General features: G+C 47.2%; 1 protein-coding gene across 11 annotated transcripts in view; it reads left to right on the top strand.

The window, feature by feature from the left end:
* The window catches only part of WNK2 (WNK lysine deficient protein kinase 2), a 214405-nt gene that overhangs the window by 71353 nt on the left and 125237 nt on the right, over positions 1-17815 (top strand). For all 11 annotated transcript variants that reach the window (XM_059715495.1, XM_019495400.2, XM_059715490.1 and 8 more), the window contains 3 exons: positions 133-305; positions 1229-1449; positions 8883-9040. In XM_059715495.1, the coding sequence (XP_059571478.1) occupies positions 133-305; positions 1229-1449; positions 8883-9040 (552 nt within the window). The remainder of the gene's footprint in view (positions 1-132; positions 306-1228; positions 1450-8882; positions 9041-17815) is intronic.

Genomic DNA, 17815 nt, shown 5'->3' on the forward strand with positions numbered 1-17815 from the left:
AGAGTTGGGGTGTTTCACAAGAGGATAAAAAAAAAAAATCTAGAACACCGAAAACCATAGTACTAGAATGATAGGTTGTTAATAATGTTTCCTCCCTAATTCAGTACTAATCATGTTTCTTTTGGATTATAGGACAGAAAATTGACAAAAGTAGAGAGACAGAGATTTAAAGAGGAAGCAGAAATGTTGAAAGGTCTTCAGCATCCAAACATTGTTAGATTTTATGACTTCTGGGAATCCTGTGTAAAAGGAAAGAGATGTATTGTGCTGGTTACTGAATTGATGACCTCTGGCACACTGAAAACGTAAGTAGTGAGCTTCTGATAAGAAGCCTAAGAATAGCTGCAGAAATTTTTAGAAAAATCCTAGTTTCCAACTCTGAAAAAGGCATCTCAAGATAAAATGGAACTTTCCTCTGCCTTCTGTCATCTCTCCTGGTGTTTCATTAATTGCAAAGCATAACTTCACTCCTCTTCCCTCCTCTCATCAGTTATGTAACGATTATCAGTGTTGTCCTTTTATCTTTGGCATGTGACAAACTAAGCTTTTTAGACTAGGTTGTTTGGTTGGGCTGTTGTTCATTGCAAAACTGCAATGAACTAGCTTTGAAATCTGGGAAATCAGATTTTGAAGCTAGAGCAGCTTCATGTAATCTCCCAAACATTAATAGCCTGTGGTGCTGACACTCTTGTTCAGGTTGCTATAATACAGTTAGCACAAATACTGGAACAGATCTTCATCCCCAGTAGGAGTAATAGAGATCATTCCGTATCTCCAGTGTGCTACTCTTCAAAACCTGCGACTGCATTTGCTCTTTCCTAAACATCAGCTCCACATCCACCCTAACAATGATTGGGTTAGATTAATGGCAAAAATGCAGGTGAGAGATGAAAAGCCTTAATCAGAATTTAAGACTTCTATTTTGTATTAATACATAAAGCATCCACAGCATAACTGAGACCTCTGTACTAACACTGAATTGCTTCAGTGTTAAACTTTCATAAACTTCTGTACTGATGGTGGGAGTTGCTCCAAAAAGCATATTATCCCCACACCACCAAAAAATGTAACTCCTCCTTCAACAAAGTCTCTTCCCACCCCCCTGCATGGTGCTGTCTCTGGTAGCCAGGTTGAGCCTTACTCATAATGAGATTACAGTTGAAAACATTATAGTTTTTACCAGTGCTCTTCTTTTCTTTGTTCCCTGCTTTGGGTGCTTGTGCTGCAGGTATCTGAAGAGATTTAAAGTGATGAAACCAAAAGTTCTTCGTAGCTGGTGCCGGCAGATTCTCAAAGGTCTACTTTTCTTGCACACAAGAACTCCACCCATCATTCACAGAGACTTAAAATGTGACAATATTTTTATTACTGGACCAACTGGATCTGTGAAAATTGGAGATTTAGGTCTGGCAACCCTGAAGAGAGCTTCATTTGCCAAAAGTGTAATAGGTAATAATTTCTAATGGATTTAACCCTTTTGGGTCTTTACAGTGGTTATTTGCTTCACCTAAAATCCACGGGACTTTGCAAGAACAGTAACAGTTCAAATACTTTTTATTTGTACTTATTGACTTGTATTTGGTTGTGGGGGGAAGCATACTTTGTCCTAAAATTGTGACCCTGAAAATGTGGGGTCAGTTTATGATTGTAGATTCAACTTACAACTTGAACAATGTGGTGTAACACTACTTACAATTTTTCATGACCTTCTCTCCTCCTCTCTTCCCTTTCATTTCTTCTCTCCTCTTAAATTTAACAGCCTGCCTATTAAATATCAAAACATTTTTTTCCTATTTTCTCATGTAATCTGAATAGGGATAATGTTTGACTGTACCAAAATTGTGACTTTTTTCATTTTTTTTTTTTTTTTTATCCCACAGAAGTCAGTTGCATTCTCTGCATTTTTATTTTTAGAAACAAGTGCATTTGCTGTGCATCTAAGTTAGGGGTACTCCTGCTTGCACCACAGCTTTTTTTTTTTTATTTCAGAATATTTAAGCATCTTCAAATTAGATCTGCAGTGCTGCTCCCAGTGGGGGCCCCCTGCATCCCCCGCTCCTGCCTGTCCACTGAAGGGGTGTGTCCACCCCTTGGGTGTGGCAGCAAGGCCAGCACTGCACCACTGCTGCCGGAGGAGGGAGTGAGGCCAACACTGCTGGCCTTGCTCCACCCCCTGCTCTTACCTCTCCATCCCTACTGTCTGGCCTTGCCCCCCTGCTCTGGCACCTCAGTCTCTGCCATCGCGGCAGCACTCCACTGTGTCTGTCTGTCTGTGCAGAGCACTCTGTTGTTTCAGTCAGCACTGTGATGGTTGTCTCGGCAGGCAAATCAGAGTGCAAATGAAGTGTTAGGCAGTCAGACATGCTAAGGCTTCTATTATATTAGAATCAGATCAGACATTCAACATACAGGTGTTTTAGACTGAGATCTTCTAGGTCAGGGGTCAGCAATGTTTTTGGGTAGAGTGCTAAAAACACTCCAACCTTGACTTTTAAGATGCTGGTGTGCCATGGGTGGATGGCTGGGGAGTTGCGAAGGGCCCAATCCTTGTTGTGGCAAAACATTCCCCAAGGCATGTGTGCGCTCCTGCCAGTAATGAGTTGAGCTGGTGCTCCACAGACCTCAGTGCAATGGCTTTGTTTCCCAGCTGCCTGCCACAGCTGGCCTGAGGTCTGGGAAGGCCCCTGCTGCCTGCCATGGAGCACAGGCTGCTTGCAACAGGTGGCAGGGAGGCTGCAAGCAGCTGCACTGAGGTCTGTGGAGCCCTGGCCTGGCTCATTCACAGTGGCAGGTGCAAGCACACCTCTGGGTGGACAGCACAGCAGATGCAAGATGCCTGATCTTTTGTTGTGGCAGCACAGCTCCAGCCCCTTCCTCGCCATCCACTCCGAAGCGCACATTCCAGGCAAGACTTCTTCACATGGCACACTAGCATGCATGCTGGGTAAAGTGTAGCTGAAATTTTGAAGTCAGATACTCAGTTTGGATAAATCTCAGTTGAATAGATTTCAAAGAAATGTGTTGATAGATGCAGATACTGCTGTTTATATGGCCTTGATCTTTATGGTATTTTGAAATTCAATTCAGCTTTGAATTATTATTTTGATATGTTGACATTTTGCGTTTCAGCTACTGCAAGTGATATCAGTACTATAGTCAAATCTTCTCTATTCATTTTTTCACTTGTGCTATTGAGCAATGCTTATGTTGGAGGTGGAAGTTGTAATAAGGAACTTTACTTGTGGAAAAATCCTAAATTAGACATGACTTTGTGAAAATTGAGAGAACCCTTTTTAAACTCCTCTGCCTTTTTAAAATTTCTACTGTTCAGGAGAGTGTATTGTTTTTATAAGGTACTGATCAAGTAACATTGGAGAGATCTGTGACTTCTTAGTGGAAACTGAGCTGTACCTATTTTAGTTTTTTAACAAGTATTAAGTGTACTGTACTGCATAAGATCTTTGCAGATCTAATTTGGTAAAAATGAATTCATAAATGGATGAAATAAGTTTTTTTTGCCACTCACTTGGCATTTTGGAATGCTGCCATAATTTGGCCTGCTTTTTTAGACTGCTGCCTCTTAGAGTTGTTACAAAGTTAATTTTAAAGGCTGTGTAGTTTACCAGTTTCTCTTTTTTGGCTGTGAGCCCTGGTCAGGCTAAAACAATGTAGCAGGTGTTTTGAGCAGGGTCTACATCTGACAGCAGCCATTAACTGTTCCATATTAGCAGTGTCAGGGTCTAGAACAGCTGGAAGATAAAGATCCTAAGCTCAGTTGTTAAATTCAGCATTAAGATTCGGGATAGTTTGCCAGCTGGATTTAGCAGAAGTGGGTCCAAATCGGATATAATAAGTTTAGTAGTGTTTCTGAGGCAGGGTGAACAACAAAGGAGAGCCTTGAAAAAGAGCGCAAGAACAGCCAGTATCAGATGGGCTGTTCAGGACAAATCTGTGTACAGCTTCACTAACAAGCCCTCTTTTATGCAGCATATGGTAGTCTAAAAAGCTATGTGTAGACGATCAAAAAACCAGAAGTTGAATCTATTCAGTCTTTGCACGTTAGTCTAAACTGCACAGATTAAACCGAGAAGCAAGTGAACAGACATTTAATATTGATTCAGGGAATGCAGCCACATGCCTGCAGTGGGTCAGGCCAGAAGCCTGGAGGCACTAGAGCACGCCTCCCACTGCCAAAAGGATTGGATTGAAGCTCTAAGGCTTTTCCCCCCTCCCTGGTCGAGTGGGTTGCATTGGGTTACCATATTTCCAATTCCAAAAAAAGAAACCTGTCGTGGGGGAGGGAGTGGGGGAAATATGATGGTGTTGGGCAGGGCAGTGACATGCTGGTGCCCTGCTCTTGCCCAGTCTGTTGCCCCTCACTGCCAAGCCACAGCCCCCTCCCCACCCAGCCCTGCTGCTCTCTCTCGCTCCCAAACCTCAGTACCCTGGGCCATGATGGTGCCCCTCACTCCTGACCTGCAGACCCTTGCTGCTGCCGGTGCCCCTCACTCCCAATCCACAGCCCATCCTGCCAGTCCTGCTGGTGTCCCTCACTCCTGACCCACAGACCCCAGTACTGTCAGAGCAGCCCTAGCTGTCCCTGTCCAGACCAGCCCAGAGCGTGGTGGATCCAGTTCTTGCAGGTGGTGGTAGAGTGTGTCTGGCCCCAGTCCCGGCTGGAGGGAAGAGGAGTGGAGGCTTGTGGTACCCCGCCCCTTGGTTTGGGATTGCCATGCCAGGCAGCCTGGCCACGTGTCCCACCCCCAGGCAGCATCTCCTGGTTGTTCAGCCCCTGTGAGCTCAGGCACTGGCCCAGCCACAGAATTCCCTATTGCCTTCAGAGAGCCCCCCCCTCCCCCCCCCTTTTTCCCATGCTGGATGGGCAGGCAACCCCCTGCCTCCCCTGCCTTGTCACGGCCCCAGCCTTCACCCCCTGTGCCCTGACCAAATGTCCAGGATTTTGCTTTGCTGCACTGGTGGGAGCAAGGGGAGAGCGATCAGAGGCAGCATGGAGCGCCACGTGGGTCTCCGTACGTACCTCCACAGCTGCAGGTAGATGTCTGCTTCCTGCTGCCTCTGATTGCCCTCCCCCTTCTCCTACCAGCGGAGCAAAGCAAAATCCTGGACATTTGTTCAGATTAAAAAAAAAAAAAAACCCCACCTGGACAGAGATCAGAGTGCTCAAAAAGAGGGCACGTCTGGGGAAAATCCAGACACGTGGTAATGCTAGTGGCCAGGCCCCAGCCCAAGGCTGGCACGTGGGAGGGTGGGGTTTAAATCCCCTCCCTGGCCCACACGGGATCTCAGCCCAGGTTTGCGTGGGGGGGGGGCAGTGCCTGCTAGGTTCCTGCCCTCTCCCCACTTCTACCTCCCCATTCAATGTGGAGAGGACAGCCCCTACCATGCTTGGGGGAGATAATGGCATTGAATTAATAAATGCTTAAACAAAAATAGTCCTTTCTCTGAAGTGAGCATGTATTGAACACAGGGATTTGCAACCTCAAGCACACAACAAACAACCAGCAGAAATCCTCACCTGAGCTAAGATAGACTAAGCTGTGTGTGCTCTCGCTTTGTTTTACTGGGCTCTAACTTAAAATGGAAGGTAATAAACCAAAAAGATTAGAGTGAACCTTGCGTAAGTCTTATATAATCCTGGGGGCAGAGTGTTTCCCTACAGCCCGGCCCGGCATTCAAAGTCCTTCTTGGGGAATCAGTGGGTGGAGATCCCACAAGTTACAACTTGGGTTTTTACCGGCATACTTGCACCCCTTTCCCCCTTGGGTGCCTTGACATTAGTATGCTTGTCACCTATAGGACCTTTGGCAGGACTCTCATGCATTCAGTGTCTTTTAGCTCTGCTTAGGTATTCCAGTCTCCCACTCTTTACAGGTTCTACTTCATAATGTAAATGTAGTTCTCTGCTTTCCTTGGTCAAAACAGGCCAAGCAGTCTGGGAACCTCTCCTGTTCCCTTAGGTCTGTCTCCAGCGCACAAATGTATTCATTGTGCCAGATCTTTGCCAACGCCTCCCACCTCTGTGTGGGCCTGCAGGGTTGGCCCTATGCTCACAGGTAGCAGAGGACTAGTCCCTCCTGCCCTGGTTTCCCAGCCTCTTCCCCTTCCCCCATAGACTGGGGGGAGCTGAGGAGAATTACACTCCCCTTTATCAACTGCTTGCTTCAGTCTCTGCCAGAGGTGGGAGGAGGCGGACAGAGTCTGTTAGTCTGCCAGCTTCCTGCCAAGCAGACCTGGGTCCCATCCTGGTGGGAGATGGGGTTGAAACCCTGCCTCCCTCCCCTCTGCCTGATCTTGCCTGCCGACAGCCCCTGCCCCTTCGCGGCAGGGGCTGCCCCTTCTCCCCCTGCAGAACTGGCTGCAGTCCCCAACCAGGTCTCCTACCCCTACAACCTAGGGAATGACCTTCTGGGTGGCACGGAAGTGGAAAGGGATCTTGGAGTCCTAGTGGACTCCAAGATGAACATGAGTCGGTAGTGTGACGAAGCCATCAGAAAAGCCAATGGCACTTCATTGTGCATCAGCAGATGCATGACAAATAGGTCCAAGGAGGTGATACTTCCCCTCTATCGGGTGCTGGTCAGACCGCAGTTGGAGTACTGTGTGCAATTCTGGGCGCCGCAATTCAAGAGGGATGCGGATAACCTGGAGAGGGTCCAGAGAAGGGCCGCTCGTATGGTCAAGGGCCTGCAGACCAAGCCCTATGAGGAGAGACTAGAGAAACTGGACCTTTTCAGCCTCCGCAAGAGAAGGTTGAGAGGCGACCTTGTGGCCGCCTATAAGTTCATCACAGGGGCACAGAAGGGAATTGGTGAGTATTTATTCACCAAGGCGCCCCCAGGGGTTACAAGAAATAATGGCCACAAGCTAGCAGAGAGCAGATTTAGATTGGACATTAGGAAGAACTTCTTCACAGTTCGAGTGGCCCAGGTCTGGAACAGGCTCCCAAGGGAGGTGGTGCTCTCCCCTACCCTGGGGGTCTTCAAGAGGAGGTTAGATGAGCATCTAGCTGGGGTCATCTAGACCCAGCACTCTTTCCTGCTTATGCAGGGGGTCGGACTCGATGATCTATTGAGGTCCCTTCCGATCCTAACATCTATGAATCTATGAAAACCCCCTTGTCAGCACTGCCCTGGCTAAGGAGCAGAAGGATGGGGCTAATCCTGGAGCGCAGGCTGGCCCAGCCCAGCGCTGGAAAGGATGCTGGGGGACTGATTTAACTTGAACCAGGAAGGGGTCTGGGTCAGAAATTTCATCAGCTGGTTTGACTTAAATCAGTTAAGTCTAATGGTACATTCAACCAGATTTATCTTAAACCAGTTTCAGCGATTTTGAAACTGGTTTATGTGCATTGAACTTCTGTTCTGTTACAGGTTTGAATCAGTTTCTGATCACTTAAAACTGTTTTTGTGTAACTTCTGTCCCTAGCTAAAATGTTTTTGTCTGTAATGTTTACTCTAGTAAGAGTGAGATGCATGCCTCCCTTGCATTTTCCAGTCAAAGTAAGCTAGAAAGCAGAAGTAATTATATGCTGATTTAACTTCTTCATGGCTTTTACTGGTCTAGAAGTGTCGTAACAGGAAAAAAACTGCATACCTCATTGACATTGCTATATTGGGAAAAGTTTCTAGTATTGATCTGGCTGGAGCTGCCAGCAAAGACAAAACTGAGGAAGTAGATGAGCTTGGATGTTAACCTAGAAACTGCCTATTTAAGACTAGTCCACCATTAGGAGTCCTTTTCAAAATTAGAGTTTTTGTTTGCTCTAAGTATAATTTTGCCAGAGAAGATGAAGGTTAATTTTTTTTAACCTTTGAACTGATATTCTAAATGATGGGAAGTATTTCCTCCTTCCATCCTTCAAGATACCCTCTCTAGCTAATTTGCTTTCATCACAGAAAGAAAAGGACAGACCAACTGAGAGAGCACCATCTCCTCTTACATTTTCTGCCATTACTTGATAAGACAATGATAGTATACACTGATTTCCCAAGCATAAATCATTGCATGACATAATGTACCTTGCATAAATTGTTTGATGCAAGCAACAGTGCCAACAGTTCAGCTCTGCAGACCACACTTTCAAAGTAATTGCTATTTGGAGGTTCTGTGACAAGAGCTAAACAAGTGTTGTGACTAAATGTGTGGGTGGTGTTCTGTAGCATTGATGTCACTGTTGCTTGCGTGTCCATGATTCTGCATAGGTAAGGGAAACTTTGAAGTTATTGTAAGTAGCTATTTGTCATAAAGCTGCTTTTTCCCTCTTAATTGTTAGGCAGTAAGAATGGAGCTTATTTATCACATTGTCTGATTTCTGACATCCTTAATCCTAGTGAAGATGACCTTTGATTTCTATCACTCAAATGGTGGTTAATGCTAGTATTTGTCAGGCCTGGCTTTGAGAGAGACTTTTACTACCTACCACCCATCTTGCCAAAATAGAATCTCCTAAATTATTACAGCTTTGTTACTGCTTACATTGTCAAAGCCAGACATCTTCCATTCAAACTAAATAAAAGTTGGGGGAGGGGAGAAGATAAACTGCTTTGTAGACTTGCCCTCCCCCACAAATATTGATTGTTTTTTATTTTAGGATATTCCTGTGCACTTCTAGAAATCTTATACATGTGTCTGCCACCTCCCCATTATTGCAGATGAAGCAAGAGATAGATGCCTTAGTTTTCTTCTTTTCTTTTCTATTTGGTGGGAGAGGGGGGGATAGAGAAGGCATGAATAAAAATTAGCTAGTTTTGATGTTTTGTATGTACTCGGACGTAGCTGTAATAAGCACATTTTTATAGATCAGGAGAGTGTAATGTTTTTGCCTGCTGTGAATTCTTCTGTGTTTTTTTTTTTTTTTCTAGGTACTCCAGAATTTATGGCCCCAGAAATGTATGAAGAACACTATGATGAATCAGTTGACGTATATGCTTTTGGAATGTGTATGTTGGAAATGGCTACCTCAGAATATCCCTATTCAGAATGTCAGAATGCTGCTCAGATTTACCGGAAAGTAACCTGTGTAAGTGAGCTTTATTTTTTTTTTTTTTTTGGCACGAGTCCTTTATAGTGTAAAGCTTTTCTAAATGTTTAAGGAAATACTTTAGGGCTTTGAGTTGGGCATGTCTATGTGGTGGGGTACGAGAGTAATGCAGAAATAATGTCTCCACCCTAATTTTTGGTATTTCAGATGGCTAGAATTTTACAGTTGTAATTTTTTATGTGTGTCATTTGGCTTCCTATGACTACGTGCAGATAATTTTAATAATATTTATTGTTCAGTGCCTTCATTATCGGGCTATTTTTTTATTTTTGTTGGTCAAAGTAGATAAGAATTGGGAGGTCTGGGAATGAGTCTTTCATTTGGTTCTAACTGCAGTTGTAAGGAGTGACCTAGAAAACACTACCCAAGACAAAGCAAACAGAATGTTATGTGACATATGCCCATCTGCAATGATAAGGAGGAGACAGTCTGAGATAAAGGGGGCTTGAAAACAAAAAGGAAAAAACAGGGAACTGGGTTAAAAGGGCTCATTAAAATACTAAAAATCATGCCCCTAGGTGGGGAAAAAGTATGCTAATGAAACATACATGTATGTAAATGAGATACATGGCTAAAACACAGGTATAGAGACATGCTCAGTAAAGAACTTCTTGCATCACTCCTTACAACCAATCAGCAAACAAATACGCTGGTGAGAACTTGAAAACTCCTGTATAAAAGATGCTTAGTGGTAGTGATCTGGTGTGCTTGTTACGTGAAATTATTCTGCTTGCACCTTTTTATTGCTAGCAATAAATCTTCTTTATACTTTCACTCCTGGTATCTTTATTAGCCTTTGCATACCGGGCACAATCCCAGACTTGAGCTGGGGCTCAACACAGTCAGACAAATTAGGCTTTCCACAAAACAACTGCAAAATGCTTAGGTTTGCAACCTAGATGGTTATGTGCATTTTTAAACTGTAGGATATAGTGTATTTACTCGCATACAAACAACATGGTGGGGGCTTGAAGCTGAAGCCGGTGTTAAGCTGCCAGCTTCCCTGAGCCAAGTGATTCATGCAGTTGGGGGTGGGAGGGAAGTGGGGGGCTTGCTGCTAAGGGAGTGTGGAGGAAACCTACCTATGCAGCTTGTCAGGTAGACCACACAGCCTTTTCCCCCTCCCATATCCTTTTCCTCCAGCTCCAGCCCCTACCCAGCCAGACCCAGAGCTGCCACTGCTGCTTCTGCCTGGCTGGGCTGGGAAGGGTCACCACCACTCTTTGCCTTGGAGCTGGAGCACAGCAGAGCAGTAGAAGATAAACTTTGGGGAGGGTGCAGGTGGTGGGGGACAGGTGACAGGGGAGAGCATGGGTGTAGGGCCAGGCACAGGTATGGAGGAGCAAGGGGTGAGGGGGGCAGGCAGCAGTTGCCAGGCAGGGGCATGGAAATAGGAACATGAGCAGGGACATGGGGTGGGAGGAGGGGCAGGTGGCAGGAAGGCCACAGGTACAAGGGGCAGGCACAGGTGGGGGCCAAGTGGAAGGGAGGAAGGCAGGGAAGGTAAGGGGCCAGGGGTATGGCCTCTTTCCATCTGCCACTGATTTCTCTACCACAGTTCTAAGAGGGATGAATTTAAAATGATATTCCACTAATTATAATTTTCCATGTATAGAATCTCATTATTGGGAGGATCATCTTAAATTCAAAGTAATCTTGGATTCAGGTAAATACAGTAATCTGAATCAAACTTTGGGGACAATAGCTTCCTTTCTTGAAGACAAAAGGGGAGAGAGGATGAAGTTTTATTATTTTGCATTGAGGCAGTGCTTGAAAAGTGTGGTACCTGCATTCCAGAACTCTTCAGTGTCTATTAAACCCTAAGTATAAACCAGAGAGATGGTTTGAAAGCATTGGTTCTTAACATTTTAAAACTTAAGGCACCTCTTAGAAAGTGCCAGCTCTTAATACTCATTTTACTATTATTTTTCTTCAGAGGAGTTCTGTTGCAAAGGGCTCTGAAAAACCATAACAGGTGAAACATGTTTTTAACACTATAGATTCCTATTTGCAATCTTTGGGTTTAGCTTGTAAATCATGTTTGTTCACCTAACAGAACAAACATTGTCTGGCATTGTACAGTGCCCTTTCAAGGATCTCAAATCACCCCAGGGTACCACAGCACCTCGTTGAGAATCACCGATCTAAAAGAATAAAGCTTGACTGGAGGAAAAGGCAATCTGAAAGTGAGTCAGGAGGCAGGGCCCAAGTTCACTTCATCAGATGCTATGAAATCTGAAAGAGCCAGGGCTGAGCTGTGTGCCACTATATCTGAAGATCAGATGCAAAAATGTGCTTGTCTGAGTCAAGCCAGAAGCTCCCTAGGAAAGCTCTGAGGCTTTTGTGAGGGCCATGAGATCCTTTAATCAATGGAGAATCACTATTGTCATGGAAACTAAAGTTAAGAGCTTTGACAATTTTGCTAGTTTTATTCTGGAATGTTTAGTGAAACCATTAACATGACACTTTTTTCTTCAGAGTGCAGCATCTCAGGTATGCTGCTGGTTTATCCCTTTCTGTCTAGCTGGGAAGGGATATAAGTGACTAGAGCAGTTTGAGGTGGGCAACTCACTTGTTTACAAAGAAAAGGTGGTGCATGCCCCCCTTCAACATCTGGAGACGGTTGAAAGGAATCAAGGAGTGGCCAGGCTTAGGAAGGAGGACTGAACTGAACAGCATTTGTTTGTCTTGTTTGTTAAAGTCAAAGCCGAGCAAAGTAATAAGTACCTAACTTTATAGAGTGCAGAGACTGAATGGATTGGGGGTGGCAAGTGCTTGCAATTTCCACAAGGTCCCAAGAGCCCAGATAGTATCCCACTTTGCCATCTCCTTGTGCTTACAAAGCACAATCATCATAATGATGATTGGTTCAGTTGATAATGGCCTCAAAGTCTGGTCTTAGATGGGACGCCAGACCTCTTAGGACTGTTCCATCAATGTGATTGTCGCAAGCAACCAAGCTGAAGACCAAAATAATGAATTGGGTGCAATGTAACAGCCTTATTGTTCTGTTCTTCTCTATCCTACCAAGAGCAGAGACCTTTATCTGATACCAGCCTCCCCCTCCCCCCTATACTTGATTCACAAAAAGGTCCTATTGTCGGGACCGAGGGTCAGTCTGAGGCTATGGCCAGTAGCCCGGACCGTCAGGTGGGGTTTTTCCACGATGGAGTAGAGCTAGGCACGGAAGCGTATTGGTTTTATAAAGAAAGCTTTACTTACTCTGCCGATGGTCACAGTGCAGGAAGGAAACTTGCTTGAGTTGCAGTTGCACACAAACAAACAAGTGAGATCTCTTCCGAACCGCACCGAACCGAGATGAGTCGTCGATATACGACTCCACGAGCACTTCACACGGGATACGTAAAATTTACACTATGACGCGGAGTGGCTAAGAGCTGATCAGGCCTCTCTGTCCTCCTCCAAGACGCACGCGGAGTTTGCTAGGCTCCACAGCGCGCTCAGAGTTCCCCACGAGATGGTTGTGGAGTCCTCCAACTTGGGCAGAAACTGCTCTAACCTTTTATACGGCTAGCGAGCCAATTGCTAGCCACCACGTAGGAATAATTTAGAATCGGCCAATAATGGGGTACGAATTTTGCATGTGTGGCGGGAACTCTTTGCACCGGGGTTTTCTCTCTGCAGCTGAGAAATCCACCGTGCAAAGAAAGCTCCATGTGGCAGGAAAATTCCCATGTGCACTAAAAATCATTGGGTTATGACACCTATATTATTGCATGTACGCCAGTTAAAAAGCATCCTCCTAATGTCTAACCAGCAGTCAGGGAGCCAGATGCTTTTGCTGGGGGACTTGTTTGTGTGTTGCTGGGTGTGTGAACAAACCTGAATTCCTTAGCTCAGCAGGTGCCAATGCTTTTTGATGGCTGCCCAGAATAACCTAACTTGGATCCAAGATGATTTGGCACTGGAACCTGGTCACTACTGCCATTTCTTTTCCCAACCATCTGGCCATAGCATGGCAAGAGGAACTCTGCCAGCTAGCCACAGCATGGTGTGGGCAAGGGCCCCACCTACCCACCTCCACTTGTCTTCCCAGGCAAACGCTGCTGAAGCTTTCTGGCTCCAGGCAAGGTCCAGTGGCTCTGGGTCAGATCTGGCCTGTGAGCTTTGGGTTGCTGACCCTGCTTCTTTGCAAGGTGACAGCACTAATTGAGCAGTGAAATATATATAACAATATGTGGCAGGTATAATATGGTACACCACAACCTGAAACGGGACTGCGAGTAGTAACCCATTTTGCAAAACACCATTCAGAACTTATCACAGCTGAACCTTTTCTAATCAGACTGGTCCTTATTCAAAGTAGCTCAGGAACTCCTGAAAGCAGGGGTGGGCAATTATTTCGGGCAGAGGGCTGCTTACCAAGTTATGGCAAACTGTCAAGGGCTGCATGAGTAGTACTGCCCCTTGACAGGTGCCCCACCCCGATCACCATCTTGGGACCAGTGTTCTTATGTCTTGGGACCAATGTCTCAGGGTCAGTGCCGGCGGGGCCCAGAGTGGGGCACAGGCTGGCAGGGGCCTGTGGACCTGGGCTGAGCTGGGCTGGGCTGGGCTGCACTAGCAGGGAGAGGTAGGAGCTGGCCCAGCTCCATAGAACTCCTGCCGGCCGGGACCCTGTACTCCTGCTGCCCTGCTCTGGGCCCTGCCGGTGCTGGCCTCGGGACACTGATGCAGGCCCCATGTTTCCGCTGGCTCCTGCACCCACTCACTCCCAGTGCCCCCCCCAGCCCCGCGGTATAGGTGGGGGGGCAGCATGCAGCAGGGAATGAACTGGTGCTGTGCGTGGGGAAAAACGGCCCCTCCCTCGCCCTGTGGCTGGCACTCCCTGGTGCAGCCGCTCGCAGCCTGCGCGGGGCTGTCCTGAGCAGGCACAGGCAGACCCAGGCAGGCTGCAAGTGGCTGCAGTGCAGGGTGCTGGCCACAGGGTGGGTGAGGGGTTGCTTCCCCCCCCCCGCGGTCAGCACCAGCTTGTAATCCACCCCCGCTGCCAGCCTGGGCCCTGTGCCAGCTCCGGGCTTGCCTATTGGGGCTGCGCTATGGCGGCAGCAGCTGCTCGGCACGGAGGAAAGTGGCCCCTCTGTTAGCTGCGCCAGGCAGTGTTTGCTGCTGCTGCTGCCCACCTGGAGCTCGCGCACTAGGCAGCACAGGGACAGTGGTGGCAAACGCTGCCCGACATGGTGAGGCCGCTGTCTTCCGCACTGAGCAGCTGCTGTCACCGCACGCAGTCCCTATGGGTGGGCCTGGAAATGGTACAGGGCCCAGGCTGGCATTGGGGGTGGGTTACAAGCTGATGCTGAGCATGGGGGTTGGGGGGGGGGAAGAGGCCCCTCGCCCTCCCCTTGGCCGGTGCCCGCTGCTGCAGCTGCTTGCAGCCCGCCTGGGGCTGCCTGTACCTGTTCATGACAGCTGCGAGTGGCTGGGAGCAGGGAGCGCTGGCCATGGGGCGGGGGAGGGGCTGCTTCTCCCCAGGCTCCTTTCCTGCCTGGGGTCCTCCCCTCTTTCTCCCCTCCCCCCTTACCTGAGTTTCTGGCACCAGTGCAGCCACATGGTCCCAGGCCAGAAGCCCCTGCTGGGGCTTCCAGTTGGGGCGGGGGGTGGGATTGGGGGGGCCCTGCTATTGCAGGAGCCTGCTGGAGCTTCCCCTGGGTCCTGCTGCTCCTGTCACTTTTTTTTTGACAGGAACCAAGGACAGATTTAAAAAAAAAAAAAAAAAATTTAGAAAATAAATATTTAGGGGCCCCATGGGCCGGATAGAATGGCCTTGTGGGCCGTGTTTTGCCCACCCCTGCCTTAAAGCACTATTTCTAGGCCTTTGCTCCACAGAAAGCATGCATGGAATTGTTTCACAGTGTAAACAGCTGTATGAAATATTTAATGCTCTACTAACTAAAGTTGGCTACTGCATTATGGCACCAAAGGGTTGGAAGCATGCATGAACAACCGGGGGGGGCATGGTGCTGGCGGTAAGTGGGGGAGCTCCCGCAGATGCCGATGGCGCTGTTGGCAGCAGGGTGGGGAAGGGAGGGTGGCGAGCACCAACCAGGGGTCGGCGACCACCTGCAGACACCATCGCCTTTTTGTAGGGGGTGCACCACCACACTCGGGGTGCGCGTGCACCACCTATGTGTCGTCCCTGGGAGTATGTGCAGTTTATCCTATCAGCTACAGCCTTCTCTGCTGAACAGCACAGATTAGTGGGAAGCAGAGATTGCAGCTTTTCAAAAAAGTAAAATGCATCTGTTAGCTAGCAGAAGCTGCTTGTCCTGAATCCCACTGCTGCCAATCTTTTGTACCAAAGTTAATGCTGTTCTACTTACTCTGTCCCCATAAAGGAAGTGTTTTCCTTGTCTGGCACAATATTTTGTCAGTTGGATTTGGGTATGTGGTCTTAATCTTGGCAGGTAGCTTATAAGAGATCCCCTTGGTACATGCTCTGAAGCTCCAATAACCACATCACAAGCCCGTCCAAAATGCAGTTTTGAGACTTCATGTTCTCAATGTGCTATTGAATACTCTTTGAATCAAGTAACCTAAATGGATGGATCGCCAGGGGGCGGCAGCAGTCACGTGGACACCACCTTTTTGCTGCTGCTGTCCCCAGCTGCTCCAGGTGCAAGGTGGAACCCCAGAGTTGCTCCCTCTGTGGGTCCCCAGATTTGGCTGAGGACAGTGTTACCTGCTCCCTGTGCACCCCTCTCCTACAGGTGTCTCCCACTGGCACTGGAAGGAGGAATTTGTGTGCCACTGCTGTTCCCAGCTGATGGTGTGGGGGCAGCTCCACAGCTTATCTTGATCTGCTTTTTCCCTGCACTGAAGGAACTGGTTGTGCCGGGACCTGGCTCAGCCAGGGACAGCGACCAGGATGCACAGGTTCCTCCAGCCTCTGCTCCCTGCCAGTGTGTGTGGGGGGGGGCAGGCATGAGTGGGACAGGCAGGGAGCAGGGGCTGGAAACAGGAACCTGCATGCTACCACTGTTGTCCCCAGCTGTGCCTGGCTCCTCATGCAGCTGCTCCAAGCAGCCCTTGGATGGAGGGGGCAGGAACAGCTCTGCCATCTGGGCACTCTGGCCATGCCTTGCTCCCACCTTCCTATGGTCTGAGGGACAGTGTGCCGCAATCCACTTTAGTAAAACTGGGTTATATCTGTGTATTGGCTCTGACTAGGACCACAATCAAGCGTGTGTGTATTGCCCATAATTTTATGGGACTGGCTATGTGACCCATCTATGCAGCTGTGTGCCTAGCTTGCGTGTGGAACTGCCATGAGTAGCTTAGAGTTTGGTAATATGTGCCTACTATGTATATGTGCAAATAACATGCACTTGCTAAACTGCAAGTCACCACAGAAGTTAAGAACTGAATTTGTACAATTATGAGCCACCTGGAGTATGCTTTTAATTAAGGCTTTCTAAGCCTCCTCTGTCATTTATAAAATCAATAGCCAAGATGGCAAACAATGTGATTGATTGGAGGATCTCTAATTGGGTGTTATATTTCAATTTGATTTTTCAGATTTGAGTAATTTTTCAACACTGTTGATCAAGAAACTTTAAGCCACTTGGTTTTCTCTGGTAATAACAGAATATGGTAGCTTGCAATAACTATAGAAAGGGCCTTCTACAAGGTGGGCTCCATCAGCTAGGTAATAAACACCAGTGGACAGCTTAAAATGTTCCAGTAGAGGAAGAGAGAACCTTGAGGCTTGCAGGCATTAGATGTCATGTGAAGTGATGGCAGGTATGTCTGCTCTGCTGGTGATGGTAACCACCGAGGCACCAGAAACCCATAGCTGAAAAAGTTGATGTTGCCGTGAGGATTGGGATAACAAACTACCTGCCAAGGGAAAGAACAGACATGCCACACCTGTGGGCTGTGTAGTAACTGTCCCTTGTGGTGGGAGGAACATATGGTTTGTAGTCTTAAACGGGAATGTAAAAGCCATTGTGAACTTTGGGGTAGAGCTCTTGTTACCAGGGAGAATTTTGTTTACAGCCTGGACTTCCTTGGGAGAGATGCTGCTTCCGTAGCCCTGGGAGGGTATAGCCAGTGTACTTGCTACCTCTGTGAGTACCCTGACTGAACTGTAGCTTTGTTTTTAAGGAAGTTATCATTCCAGTAAGAGGAGGCTGACGCTAGGAATTATGGGGAGGTGGGTAGTTAATGAGGCCTCCGTAGATTGTTTTGTGTCTATGGTTGGTTGAGGGGATGACAGTGTGAATTAAAATTTTCATTATGCAAAGTGTCTGCCTTTCAATCAAACTTAAGGTTTGGGATTGTTTTAATTATACACATTTTTCAAGCCTAACATAACTTTAAAAAAATGTTCCTTATTGCATCAAAATAGCAGAGAATTACAGGCTAATTAAGAGGCCAAATTTGACCTGATTTTATCTGTTGACTTAAGTAAGGTTATAATCATAGAGAAGTAGGGTTGGAAGGGACCTCCAGAGGTTATCTAGTCCAACCCCCTGCCTGTGGCAGGATCATCCTTGTCCAAAGCATCTTATACAAACCATAATCTAAACTCTACCTAAGACTGCCATCACCCCTGGCACAACACAGATCTAACACCCTAACTGCCGCAGATAAAGCAAAGGAACCATGGCAGCCAGTGTCCTGCTTCTATGAAATTTTGTCACTATATGCTCAAGAGATCCCAGATGGAGGGCCACACCTCCATTTTGCCATTGACATTCCAGATGGAGGATGACAAAACCCCCCACAGTCTGA

This window comes from Alligator mississippiensis, chromosome 12 (assembly GCF_030867095.1).
Source record: "Alligator mississippiensis isolate rAllMis1 chromosome 12, rAllMis1, whole genome shotgun sequence".
NCBI classification, from domain to species: Eukaryota; Metazoa; Chordata; order Crocodylia; family Alligatoridae; genus Alligator; species Alligator mississippiensis.